We start from the raw sequence: 13,222 nt of genomic DNA, 5'->3' as shown, positions 1-13,222 counted from the left end.
AAAAAAAAACCACCGCAAGGTGGTGGTGGGGGGGGTGTCCCCCCCCCCATTCCCCCCCCCCCCCAAAATCCGGCATCACCATCCTCATCCTCTCCCGCAGGGCGAGGAAGGCTTCCCCGGCTTCAAGGGGGACATGGGGGTGAAAGGAGACCGGGTAGGTGCATTTTGGGGGGGTGGGGGGGTCGGGGGGGTCCCCCTAATGTCCCCCCCAGGGTCACTGTCCTGGCCGGACCACCCTGACACCCCCCCCCCCACCCTTGGGTGCCTCCGTAGGGTGACGTCGGCGTGCCGGGTTCCCGGGGCGAGGACGGACCCGAGGGTCCCAAGGGACGGACGGGACCCACCGGTGACCCCGGTCCCATCGGGGTGGTGGGGGAGAAGGTGAGAGGGGACACGGGGGTTGGGGTGCGGGGGGGGACCCCAAAGAACACCCCCCCCACCCAATGGCACCCCATGTGCCCCCCCCCACCCATCACATCTCTCTCCCGCAGGGGAAGCTGGGGGTGCCAGGTCTACCCGGCTACCCGGGGCGTCAGGGTCCCAAGGTGAGCGTGGCGGCCGTGGGGGGGTCCCCAACATCTGTGTGTGCCCCCCCCCCCCCAAAATCACCGCTCACCCCAACTCCGTCCCCAGGGATCGCAGGGTTTCCCCGGATTCCCGGGCAGCAACGGCGAGAAGGGCGCACGGGTGAGTGACACCCCCCCAAAAAAACCTCCTGTGTCCCCACCCCAAAAAGCAGAGGGGGGGACACAAGCGGGGGGGGGGTCCCCCTGCCCTGTCCCCCCCCCCCATCTTTCTGAAGCGCTTTCTCCTGTAGGGTCTGTCAGGAAAATCGGGGCCCAGGGGCGAGCGTGGGCCCACGGTGAGTACGGGGGGGGTGGGGGGGAAATGGGGGGGCCCTGCACCCCCCAATCTATGAGGGGGGGGGGTGTCACCGGATTTTGGGGGGGCAGGGAACTGATGGAGCATCCCCGCCCCCCCCCATCCCGCAGGGTCCCAGGGGACAGCGGGGACCACGAGGAGCCACCGGAAAATCGGGGGCGAAGGTGAGTTTTTGGGGGGACACACACACGTGAGCTCACCCCGACCCCTGTGCGTGTGCAATCGCACACGCGTGTGGCAGCGCCGGGGGGGGGGGGGGCACCCGAAAAACTTCTCCTCTTCCTCGTGTGTCCCCCCCCGCCCCCAGGGTACGTCTGGCAGCGACGGCCCCCACGGCCCCCCCGGGGAACGGGTAAGTGGGCGTCGTGCTCGGGATTTGGGGGGTCCCCACCTGCTCGGGATTTGGGGGGTCCCCACCCACTTGGGATTTGGGGGAGGGTCCCACCTGCTCGGGATTTGGGTGGTCCCACCTGCTTGGGGTTTGGGGGTTCCCCACCCACTCGGGATTTGGGGGGTCCCCACCCACTAGGGATTTGGGGGGGTCCCACCTGTTTGGGATTTGGGGGGGTCCCCACCTGCTCAGGATTTGGGGGTCCCACCTGCTTGGGGTTTGGGGGGCGTCCCACCCGCTCAGGATTTGGGGGGTCCCCACCCGCTTGGCATTTGGGGGGTTCCCACCCACTCAGGATTTGGGGGAGGGTCCCACCTGCTCGGGATTTGGGGGTCCCCACCCACTAGGGATTTGGGGGGTCCCACCCCCTCGGGATTTGGGGGGTACCACCTGCTTGGGGTTTGGGGGGTCCCCACCTGCTTGGGATTTGGGGGTCCCCACCTGTTTGGGATTTGGGGGGTCCCCACCCACTCGGGATTTGGGGGGTCCCCACCCGCTCAGGATTTTGGGGGTCCCCACCTGTTTGGGATTTGGGGGGGTCCCCACCCACTAGGGATTTGGGGGGGTCCCACCTGCTCGGGATTTGGGGGGGTCCCCACCTGTTCGAGATTTGGGGAGGGTCCCACCAGCTCGGGATTTGGGGGGCGTCCCCACCCACTCAGGATATGGGGGGGTCCCCACCCGCTTGGGATTTGGGGGTCCCCACCCACTCGGGATTTGGGGGGGTCCCACCCATGTCCCCCATCCCACCAACCACCCCAGCACCCGCCATCACCCAAACCCCCACTCCCCCCCCACCCCCCCGCACCCTCACCCTGGGGTCAATGTTGGGGGGGTGGGTGGGGGGGTGGGGGTGTCTCTGCTAACGAGCTCCGTGTTAATTAACGAGCACCCCGCTCTTCTCCCCCCCCCCCCCCCAGGGTCTGCCGGGACCGCAGGGACCCAACGGCTTCCCGGGACCTAAAGGACCCCCCGTAAGTAGCGGGGTGCACCCCCCCCCCCCCAAAACCACGAGGTGCTCCCAGCACCCCTCACCCCCCATTTCCTCTTCCCGCCCCCCCCCCAGGGCCCCCCCGGTAAGGACGGGCTCCCCGGGCACCCCGGCCAGCGAGGAGAAGTCGTGAGTGACCCCCCCCCACCCCACTCTGCGCCCCCCCAGCCGCTCTCCGCTACTCCCAGCTTACTCCTGGTTTACTCACAAATTACTCTGCCCCCCCACTTTCTGCCCCCCCCCCCCTCTCCCCCAGGGTTTCCAAGGCAAAACCGGCCCCCCCGGCCCCCCCGGCGTGGTGGGACCTCAGGTGAGCTCCGTCTCCCATGGGTGGGGGTCCCTAATCCCCCCCCTCCTTGGTTGCTCTGACTCGTGTGTCGTGTCCCCCCCCCCCCCCCCCCCAAAATTCAGGGTGCTGCTGGTGAGTCCGGCCCCATGGGGGAGCGGGGTCACCCCGGCCCCCCCGGCCCCCCCGGAGAACAGGGGTTACCGGGACCATCGGGCAAGGAGGGCACCAAGGTGAGACGGTGCTGGGGGTGCTGCTTCCTTGGGAGGAAGTTGGGGTGGGGGGGGGGTGTTTTTTGGGGGGTACCTGGGTGTAGACACCGCCCCCCCCCCCAAATCTCCCCTCCGCCCCCCCATTTTTTGTCGTAGGGAGACCCCGGCCCCACCGGCTCCCCCGGGAAGGACGGTCCCGCCGGTTTGCGGGGTTTCCCCGGTGAGCGGGGTCTGCCCGGCACCCCGGTGAGTGAACCCCAACCCGAGACCCCCCCCGACCCCCCCCCTGCACCCAGCAGCATCGCACTGACCCCCCCCCCCCCCCCCCGAAATCCTGCCCCCGCAGGGCGGCCCGGGGCTGAAGGGCAACGAAGGACCAGCCGGACCCCCGGGACCCGCAGTGAGTGGCCCCCCCCCCGCACCCCGCTGCGCCCCTCGCCCCGTGGCTCCCCTCGGGCTGACGTGTGTCCCCCCCCCCCGTGTCATGTCCCCCCCCCGTGTCATGTCCCCCCCTGTGTCTTGTGTCCCCCCCCAATGTCACATGTCCCCCCATGTCATGTGTCCCTTCCCCATGTCATGTCCCCCCCCGTGTCGTGTATCCCCCACCCCATGTCATGTGTGTCCCCCCTATGTTGTGTCCCCACCATGTCATGTCCCCCCCATGTCGTGTCCCCCCGTGTTGTGTGTGTCCCCCAATGTCATGTGTCCCCCCTCCATGTCATGACCCCCCAATATCATGTGTCCTCCCCATGTCACGTCCCCCCCGTGTCATGTATCCCCCCTGTGTTGTGTCCCCCCGTCGTGTGCGTCCCCCCCATGTCGTGATCCCCCCATGTCGTGATCCCCCCAATGTCACGTGTCCCCCCAATGTCACGTGTCCCCCCCATGTCGTGTCCCCGCCCATGTCATGTCCCCCCCCATGTCGTGTCCCCCCCGTGTCATGTGTCCCCCACCCCATGTCATGTCCCCCCCGTGTTGTGAACCCCCCCGTGTCGTGTCCCCCCCATGTCATGTATCCCCCACCCCATGTCATGTGTGTGTCCCCCGTGTCATGTGTCCCCCCTGTGTTGTGTGTCCCCCCCATGTCATGTCCCCCCCCGTGTCGTGTGTCCCCCACCCCATGTTGTGTCCCCCACCCCATATCATGTCCCCCCCGTGTCATGTTCCCCCATATCATGTCCCCCCCATGTCATGTCCTCCCTCCGTGTCATGTCCCCCACCCCATATCATGTCCCCCCCCATGTCATGTCCCCCCCCGTGTCGTGTCCCCCCCACCCCATGTCATGTCCCCCCCCATGTCATGTCCCCCCCGTGTCGTGTCCCCCCAATGTCATGTCCCCCACCCCATGTCATGTCCCCCCCATGTCATGTCCCCCCCGTGTCGTGTCCCCCCCATGTCATGTCCCCCCCATGTCATGTCCCCCCTCCGTGTCATGTCCCCCACCCCATGTCATGTCCCCCCCCGTGTCGTGTCCCCCCCCGTGTCGTGTCCCCCCCATGTCATGTCCCCCCCATGTCATGTCCCACCCCATATCATGTCCCCCACCCCATGTCATGTCCCCCCCCGTGTCGTGTCCCCCCCACCCCATGTCATGTCCCCCCCCATGTCATGTCCCCCCCGTGTCGTGTCCCCCCAATGTCATGTCCCCCACCCCATGTCATGTCCCCCCCATGTCATGTCCCCCCCGTGTCGTGTCCCCCCCATGTCATGTCCCCCCCATGTCATGTCCCCCCTCCGTGTCATGTCCCCCACCCCATGTCATGTCCCCCCCGTGTCGTGTCCCCCCCGTGTCATGTCCCCCCCATGTCATGTCCCCCCCATGTCATGTCCCCCCTCCGTGTCATGTCCCCCACCCCATGTCATGTCCCCCCCGTGTCGTGTCCCCCCCCGTGTCGTGTCCCCCCCCATCTTCCCCCAGGGCTCCCCTGGCGAGAGAGGTGGCCCAGGACAGGGGGGTCCCGTTGGCCCCCCCGGACGACCAGGACCGCAGGGCCCACCGGGTCCCGCCGGAGAGAAAGGCGTTCCCGTGAGTGCGGAGGGGGCGGGGGGGTGTCCAAGGGTGCGGGGGGGTGTCCAAGGTGGGGGGGCGGGGTGCCTGCACCCCTCGCCCCCCCCCCCCACCCCGTTTTTCCCACCCCTTTAGGGTGAGAAGGGCCCCATGGGTCCCGCCGGCCGGGACGGCGTCCAGGGGCCGGTGGGTTTGCCTGGCCCGGCCGGCCCCCCCGGTGGCCCTGGGGAGGACGGTGACAAGGTGAGGTCCTGCCCTGCCCCCCCCGTGCCCCCCCCACGCTGGGGCTGAGCATCCTTCCTCTTCTTCCTCTTCTTCCTCTTCTTCCTCTTCTTCCTCTTCTTCCTCTTCTTCCTCTTCTTCCTCTTCTTCCTCTTCTTCGTCTTCTTCCTCTTCTTCCTCATCTTCTTCTTCCTCTTCGTCTTCTTCCTCTTTTTCTTTCTGTTCCTTGTCGTCTTCATCTTCTTCATTTTCTTCTTCCTCTTCCTCTTTTTCTTTCTCTTCTTTCTCTTCTTTCTCTTTCTCCTCTTCTTCCTCTTTCTCTTCTTCTTCCTCTTTCTCTTCTTCCTCTTTCTCTTCTTCTTTCTCTTTCTCTTCTTCCTCTTTCTCCTTTCTCTTTCTTTCTCTTCTTCTTCTTCTTTCTCTTTCCCTTCCTTTTCTTCTTAATCTTCTTCCTTTTTTCCTCCTTTTCTTCTTCTTTATCTTCTCCATCTTCATCTTCTTCTTCATCTTCTTCATCTTCGTCATCTTCTGTTCTTCTTCATCTTTTTCTTCATCTTCATCTTTTTCACCTTTTTCACCTTTTTCATCTTTTTCTTCATCTTCTTCATCTTCATATCTTCTTCATCTTCGTATCTTATCTTCTTCATCTTTTCTTCTTCTTCTTCTTCTTCTTCTCCTTCTCCTTCTCCTTCTCCTTCATCATCTTTTTCATCATCATCTTCCTCTTCTTCTTCCTCTTCTTCTTTTTCTTCTTTTTCTTCTTCTTCTCCTTCTTCTTCTCCTTCTCCTTCATCATCTTTTTCATCATCATCATCATCATCTTCATCATCATCTTCTTCATCATCATCATCTTCACCTTCTTTTTCTTCTTCTTCATCATCATCATCATCTTCACCTTCTTCTTCATCATCATCTTCACCTTCTTTTTCTTCTTCTTCTTCATCATCATCATCATCTTCACCTTCTTCCTCTTCCCCGCCCAGGGCGAGGTGGGCGAGCCGGGACAGAAGGGCACCAAAGGCAACAAGGGCGAGCACGTGAGTGCCACCGCCGTGTCCCCCCTCCCCAAAACCTCATCCCCGCTGTCCGTGTCCCCCCCCCACTGCGGGGGGGGGCTGTCACTGCCCCGCTGACCCCATCCCCCCCCCAAACAGGGTCCTCCTGGTCCCCCCGGACCCATCGGGTCGGTCGGGCAGCCCGGAGCCGCCGTGAGTATCGTGGGGGGAGAGCCATGGGTGGGGGGGTGGGGGGTCCTGTGTCACCCCCCCCCCAGGGGACACACCGAGGTGGGGGGGACGGCGGTGCCGACGACGTTCCTTCCCGCCTCGCAGGGTGCCGATGGGGAACCGGGGGCCAGGGGTCCCCAGGGACATTTTGGGGCCAAGGGCGACGAGGGGACGCGGGGCTTCAATGGCCCCCCCGGCCCCATTGGGCTCCAGGTGAGTGGGTTCCCCCCCCCCCCCAAAAAACCCCCACCCCACGGTCACCCCCCGCCTCGCTCCGGGGCAGCACCCATCCTGCCTGTCCCCAAAATGGGGGGGACACCACCCCCCCCCTTCCACAGGACTGGGGGGGGGTCTGGAGCATCCCCAGCTGTGCCCCCCCTCCCCCCCAAAATCCAGCTGTGCCCCAGCTCCCGCCTCCTCCAGCCAGATGTGCCCAGAGGCTGTTTGCCCCCAGTGCCCCCCGTCTGCCCCCCCCAGCACCCCCCAGTGCCCCCCCCCTTTAACGCTCTCTCCCCCCCCCCCAGGGTTTGCCGGGTCCGGCCGGCGAGAAGGGTGAAACGGGTGACGTGGGCCCCATGGTGAGTGACCTTGACCCCTCCTGACCCCACATTATTTTGGGTGGGGGCACCCCAGCAGCATCCTCACTCTCTTCTTCCCCACCCCCCCCCCTTCCTTTTCCAGGGCCCCCCCGGTCCCCCAGGTCCCCGTGGGCCAGCTGGACCCTCCGGAGCTGACGTAAGTGACCCCGCCGTCCCCCCGTGTTGTGTGTGTCCCCCCCCAAATTGTCCCCCAGCCCTTCTCCGTGTTGGGTGCTGGGGTGACCCGCTCTGTTCTCACGCCCCCCCCCACCCCACAGGGACCCCAGGGCCCCCCCGGAGGTGTTGGGAATCTGGGACCTCCTGGCGAGAAGGTACGTCCCCGAATTTCGGGGTGCGCTCCCCGAGGGGGTGGGACGGGAGCCGCGGGGGTGCAGGGCGGGGGGGGGGTGCAGGGTTGGGGGGTGCGGGGGGGGGGGTCACAGGGGTCCGATCCGGCGGGCTTGGTCCTGGCTGGGGGGGGTGGGGGGGGGCGCGGTTTAACTTCTCCCCCTTCTCGTTTTAGGGGGACCCCGGGGAATCGGGGGCTCCGGGAATCCAGGGGGAGCCAGGAGTCAAGGTGAGCGACGGCAGGGACACCCCCACATCTGTCCCCGTCCCCCGGCCGCGTCGGGGGTGTCGTGTGTGTCGTCGTCCCCCCCCCCCCCGCTGCTGACCCCCATCTTTTAGGGCCCCCGAGGAGAGCGAGGGGAGAAGGGAGAAGCCGGAGCTGCGGGCGCTGCCGGACCCCCCGGGGGGAAAGGACCCCCCGGCGACGACGGGCCCAAGGGGAACCCCGTGAGTGCCGTGGGGGACACGGGGTGGGGGGGGCGAGGAGTGGGGTGGGGGGGGGTCACTCCGGGAAGGTGTCGGGGTCCCATCGGCGGGGGGGTCCCCAGCCTGGCAGCTCTCTCTCTGTTTCAGGGTCCCGTCGGCTTTCCGGGAGACCCCGGACCCCCGGGCGAGATGGGGCCCAGGGTGAGTGTCACGTCCCCCAGCCCCCGCCCCCGCCATGGGGGGGCTTCCCCGGGGGGGGGATTTTTGGGGGGGTGGGGGGGGGTGGGGGTGTCTCGTGCTGACCCCAGGGTTTCCCTTCCCCACAGGGCCAGGACGGTGCCAAGGGCGAGCGAGGGGAGGACGGCGAGCCGGGGGAGCCGGTGGGTGCCCCGTGTGTCCCCTCCTCCTCCTCATCTTCCTCCTCCTCCTCGTCTTCCTCCTTGTCTTCCTCCTCCTCCTCGTCTTCCTCCTCCTCCTCGTCTTCCTCCTCCTCCTCGTCTTCTTCCTCCTCGTCTTCTTCCTCCTCCTCCTCATCTTCCTCCTCCTCCTTGTCTTCTTCCTCCTCATCTTCCTCCTCATCATCATCTTCCTCCTTGTCTTTCCTCCTCCTCATCTTCCTCCTTGTCTTCTTCCTCCTCTTCTTCCTCCTCCTCTTCTTCCTCCTCATCTTCCTCCTTGTCTTCTTCCTCCTCATCTTCCTCCTCCTCCTCATCTTCCTCCTCCTCCTCATGTTCCTCCTCCTCTTCTTCCTCCTTGTCTTCTTCTTCCTTGTCTTTCCTCCTCTTCTTCCTCCTCCTCGTCTTCCTCTCCATCCCATTTCTGGGACAAAACCCACCAGATCTTCCTCCTCCTCCTCTTCCTCTCCATCCCAGGTCTGGCACAAACCCCACAGGATCTTCCTCCTTGTCCTCCTCTTCCTCTCCATCCCATTTCTGGGATAAAACCCACAGGATCTTCCTCCTCTTCCTCTTCCTCTTCCTCTTCCTCTCCATCCCATTTCTGGGATAAAACCCACAGGATCTTCCTCCTCCTCCTCTTCCTCTTCCTCTCCATCCCGTTTCTGGCACAAAACCAACTCACTCCTTTCTCTTCTCCTTCCTCAGGGCTCGCCGGGTCCGACGGGTGAGAACGGTCCTCCGGGTCCCCTGGGGAAGCGGGTAAGCGCCGGTCGAACCCGGCTCCGGCCGCGACGCCTCCCGTGCCGACGCATCCCTCACCGCCCCGTTTCTCCTCTCCGCAGGGTCCAGCCGGTTCCCCCGGCCCCGAGGGGCGTCAGGGCGAGAAGGGCGCGAAGGTGAGCGATTCGGTGACGCCCACCCCATCTCCCCATCGTCACCGCGTCGGGGGTCCGCGACGGCGCTCACCCGCTTCCTCTGTCCGCCGTAGGGAGAACCGGGCGCGGTGGGCGCTCCGGGCAAGACGGGTCCCGTGGGACCGCAGGGTCTCGCCGGAAAACAGGGTCCCGACGGGCTCAGAGGTCTGCCGGGCTCGGTGGTAAGTGCCGTCACCGCGCCGGTGAGAGAACGCTGGGGATGCCGTGCCCGGGGATGGAAGCGCAGCGGGATCCACCGGCACGGGGCGGGGGAGAGACGAGATTCTCACCGTCACCCCGGGGTCCGCGGTGCCGCCGGCGACGCCGACGCGACGCCGGCGGGACTCACTTTGTGTTCTCGCAGGGAGAACAAGGGAAACCAGGGACCACGGGCCAGGCCGGGCCACCGGGACCGCTGGTGAGTGCGGCTCCCCCTCCGCCTCCATAGTTGGGGGTCCCGCGTGCGCGTCCCCCAACATCTCACGCGCCTCCGTACCTTCCGCAGGGTCCCCCGGGTCTCCCCGGCCTCAAAGGTGACACCGGTGCCAAAGGAGAGAAGGTGAGCGCAGCGCCGGCGAGCGACGCCGCCGCGCTCTAGGTCATCGCCGCGCTGTGGGGCGCGCCCCACACTTGGGGGGGGGGTCAAAACCCTAAAATCCGCCCCGTAGCCGGTACCAGGCTGGTTCCTATGGGTGCCCTGAGCGGTGTGTGCGTGTGTCCCACCCACGCCGGGCACCCACCGCGTTTCCCCCCCCCCCCGTGCCGATCTCTGCCCGTGTCTCCCCAGGGTCACCCCGGTCTCATCGGCCTGATCGGAGCCCCGGGGGAGCAGGGGGAGAAGGGAGATCGGGGGCTCCCCGGCCCCCCGGGCTCCACAGGGCAGAAAGGAGAAACGGTGAGCGTGGGGAACGGGGAAACGTGTTGGGGGGGAGGTGAGGACGGGGTTGTGGTTTTGGGGGGGGATGCACGGAGGGGACGTAAAAGCAGGGGGTGGGGAGGGGGGGGGAGGTGGGAACGGGGTTGTCCTGGTTCGCTCACGCCGGTTTTCCGCTTTTCTCCTGTCGCGTAGGGGATCCCCGGTGCTACCGGACCCATCGGCCCCGTTGGCCCCCCCGGACTTCCCGTGAGTGCCCCCCAAATGCTGCCGGTCCCTGTATTTTCAGGGGAGGGGGGGGCTGCTGTCCCCCTCACCCCACCGTGCCACCCATGGGTGCTGACAGACCCGGTCTTGCTCCGCAGGGCCCGGCCGGTCCCAAAGGTGCCAAGGGAGCCATGGTAAGCACCCCCCCCCCCAAAAAAAAACCCCCACCCCGTCCCCCCCACCCCGCAACCACCTTCAGTCCTGCCCCGGGCTGACGTCCGCGAGCGTCTCTCGTCTCTAGGGCCAAGCGGGACCCAAAGGTGAACGCGGACCCCCGGGACCCCCCGGACACCCGGTGAGCGACTCAAACGTTGGCGCCGGGGAAGGCGGGGGGAAGAAAACGCCGTGCGGGGATGGACGCAAAGCCGTCGGCGTCGCGGTGTCCCGTGTGTCTCCACCCCCAGCCCCGCGCTTGGGCGCTGACGGCGCCGTTCGTGCCGCAGGGTCCTCCCGGCGAGGTGATCCAGCCCCTGCCGATCCAGCTGCCCAAAAAAAGCAAGCGTTCCATCGACGCCAGCAAACCGGTGGACGAAGAAGAAGGCGAGAACGGAGACGGGGCGGCCGCCGAGCGGGCGGCTCGCGACTACGCCGACGGCATGGAGGAGATCTTCGGCTCGCTCAACTCCCTCAAGCAGGAGATCGAGGGGTTGCGGCGGCCGATGGGAACGCGGGAAAACCCTGCCCGTACCTGCCAGGATCTGCGGCTCAGCCACCCGGCTCTGCCCGACGGTGAGCCGCGCCGCGGAGGAAAGCTGGCGGTCGGCGCGGCGGCGGCGACGCCGTGATGCATGCCGACACCCCCCCCACCCCCCCCCCCCCACCCCTCCTCTTCCTCCTCTTCCTCCCCGCGCAGGCGAGTACTGGATCGACCCCAACCAAGGCTGCGCTCGAGATTCTTTCAAGGTTTATTGCAACTTCACGGCGGGCGGGGAGACCTGCGTCTTTCCCAGCAAGGACGTGCGGGAGGTGAGCTCGGCGTACGGCGTCTCGGCGCGTCGTCGGGCATCACCGGGGATCGGCCGGCGAGAAGACGACGGCGTGGGGTTCTCCGGCCTCGTTCACGGCTGTTTCTCCTCTTCCAGGTGAAGATGTCGGCGTGGGAGGAAGAGGAGGCTCCGCAGCGCTGGTTCAGTCAGTTCCGGGGGGGCAGCAGGGTAAGGATGCGTGCGTCGTGTCCCTGTCCCCCCCCCACCCCGCCTTACCTCGGTGCCGTGCCGGCTGCGCGTCTCTCTTCCCAAGGAGACGGAGAAACGTCCTCCACTTGACCTTGAACCCATCACCCCATCCCACCATCTCCCCCAGCCGCCCCATCCCGGGGTTGAGGGGAGGGGTTGTAGCACCCAGCACCCCATTTCTCACACCCCTCTGTCCGTCGTGTCCGTGTGTCCCCCCTCCTCCTCCATCTACTTGATCCCGCAGTTCTCCTACGCGGATTCGGAGGGCCAACCCCTCGGCGTGGTGCAGTTGACTTTCCTACGGCTCCTCAGCGTCTCTGCCCGCCAGAACTTCACCTACCACTGTCACCGCTCGGTGGCCTGGCACGACGCCGTCCTCGGGGACCACCGACGAGCCCTTCGTTTCCTGGCCGCTAACGAGGAAGAGCTCAGCTACGACACCAGCCCCTACGTCAAAGCCGTGACGGACGGCTGCGCGGTGAGGGCGGCGGGGGGGACACATGAACGTGGGGTTTGGGGAGATGGAGGGGGGGGAGGCGGAGGGGGGGGGAAGTTTAAGGGGAAAGGGATGGGTGAAGGTGGAAATGGGTGAGGAGGGGAGAGGAAGGCATGAAGATGGGGGGGGTGGAAGAACTTTGGGGCTCCTGGGGTGTCCCGGAGAGGGACGATGCAGTGAAACGCCGGGGTGCGGTGAGAATGGGGGGGGGGGATGGACAGACACCCTCCGGGGTTCGAATCGTGGAATCCCAGATGGGTTTAGGTGGGAAGGGACCTCACAGCCCACCCACCCCCCCCCCCCCCACCATGGGCAGGGACACCCCCCGCTAACCCAGCTCCCCCAAAACCCCATCCGACCCGGCCACCAACACCTCCATGGCCGGAGCAGCCACAGCATCGACCCCCCCGGTTGAACGCGGGTGACGCCGCAACAACCGGATCCAGGGAAGGGTCGGCTCTACGTGACCCTGACCCACCCGTGTCATGTCCCACCCCCCCCCCCCCCCAAAACCCCCATCCCTTACAGACACGAAAAGGCTCCGGCCGGACGGTGCTGGAGGTGAGCACGCCCCGCCTGGAGCAGCTCCCGCTGCTCGACCTGCGCCTCACCGATTTCGGCGAGCCCGGCCAGAGGTTCGGCTTCGAGGTGGGGCCAGTCTGTTTCCTCGGCTAGGACCAAATTGGGGGGTGTGGGGGGGTGTGGGGGTGTCCGTCCCCCCCCCTGCCCCGCCCCATACACACCATCGCACGAGGAGCCGAGGTGCCGGCGCCGCCAGCACCCACCGAGACCGATAACACCGGGGGGGGGTGTGTGTGTGTGTGGGGGTGGGGGGTGTGGGGGTGGGGTGTGTGTTTTGGGGGGGGACGGACGGACCCCCCCCAGGGTCTGGAGAGATGCCAAAGAGACTTTTTAACGCTTAGAATAAATCTATATTTTAATACGTAGAGAGACGGAGAGGAAAATTTGTAACCGATCCACCGGCTACCTCCCTCGGCGCCCAGCGGCGCTCCCTTCCTCCCGGTGTCTCCCCCCCCCATCCCGAATCCCGGCGCTCCTTCCCAGGGATTATTTTCCATGCTCCCCTCACCCCCCCAAATTCCCCAACCCCCCACCCCCCCCCAAGCAGAGGGAAGACGCTCGGGACGGCGCCGGTACCACCGTTAGCACGTTTTTGGGATCGGGACCTCTCTCCGTCTTCCCCGTCGCGGATTTGAGCTTCGCGGCCGGTTTTTGGGGTTTTTTTGGTTTGGTTTTGGGTTTGGTTTTTTTTTTTTTTTCGGGGGGGGGGGGTCATTCAGGAAGGAACGGACCCAGGGACGTATCCATCCCCGGGAGCGTCGCTTCCTTCCCGCCGCAACCACCGTCCGATGATGACGACGACGACGACGCACCCCCGCGCTCCGTAACCTCCGACCCGTCCAGGTGGAACGGCCGCTCGACTTCGTTACTCTGCTAATTGAGGCTAATTAATTAGGGGAAAAAAAAAAAAAAAAGCTTCCTCGTCCGGTCCCTCTCCGGTCACCG

The 13,222-nt window shown here is 65.8% G+C and overlaps 1 protein-coding gene across 1 annotated transcript; it reads left to right on the top strand.

Moving 5' to 3' along the window:
• Nucleotides 1–133: 133 nt before the first annotated feature.
• On the top strand, nucleotides 134–12,477 carry COL11A2 (collagen type XI alpha 2 chain). The gene is made up of 39 exons (XM_054807405.1): nucleotides 134–154; nucleotides 274–381; nucleotides 492–545; nucleotides 634–687; nucleotides 818–862; nucleotides 993–1,046; nucleotides 1,190–1,234; nucleotides 2,194–2,247; nucleotides 2,340–2,393; nucleotides 2,521–2,574; nucleotides 2,676–2,783; nucleotides 2,919–3,008; nucleotides 3,109–3,162; nucleotides 4,682–4,789; nucleotides 4,907–5,014; nucleotides 5,977–6,030; nucleotides 6,148–6,201; nucleotides 6,325–6,432; nucleotides 6,744–6,797; nucleotides 6,901–6,954; nucleotides 7,076–7,129; nucleotides 7,321–7,374; nucleotides 7,485–7,592; nucleotides 7,719–7,772; nucleotides 7,898–7,951; nucleotides 8,675–8,728; nucleotides 8,812–8,865; nucleotides 8,958–9,065; nucleotides 9,248–9,301; nucleotides 9,389–9,442; nucleotides 9,671–9,778; nucleotides 9,953–10,006; nucleotides 10,123–10,158; nucleotides 10,266–10,319; nucleotides 10,468–10,753; nucleotides 10,878–10,990; nucleotides 11,107–11,178; nucleotides 11,444–11,677; nucleotides 12,224–12,477. The coding sequence occupies exons 1-39, from the start codon at nucleotides 134–136 to the stop codon at nucleotides 12,368–12,370; spliced, it is 3,087 nt and encodes a 1,028-aa protein (XP_054663380.1). The 3' UTR covers nucleotides 12,371–12,477.
• The last annotated feature ends 745 nt before the right edge of the window (nucleotides 12,478–13,222 follow it).

The sequence above is a fragment of the Grus americana genome, chromosome 32, assembly GCF_028858705.1.
Source record: "Grus americana isolate bGruAme1 chromosome 32, bGruAme1.mat, whole genome shotgun sequence".
Taxonomy (NCBI): Eukaryota; Metazoa; Chordata; class Aves; order Gruiformes; family Gruidae; genus Grus; species Grus americana.
This window is presented reverse-complemented; position numbering and strand designations above follow the sequence as displayed.

What these genes read in the sequence shown, in the direction of transcription:
- COL11A2 (XM_054807405.1), top strand. Translation starts at nt 134, where the DNA reads ATGGGGGTGAAAGGAGACCGG. An exon ending in CTGGACCCTCCGGAGCTGAC is followed by an intron (nt 6,955 to 7,075) that starts GTAAGTGACCCC and finishes CCCACCCCACAG; the next exon opens with GGACCCCAGGGCCCCCCCGG. An exon ending in CAGGGCAGAAAGGAGAAACG is followed by an intron (nt 9,779 to 9,952) that starts GTGAGCGTGGGG and finishes CCTGTCGCGTAG; the next exon opens with GGGATCCCCGGTGCTACCGG.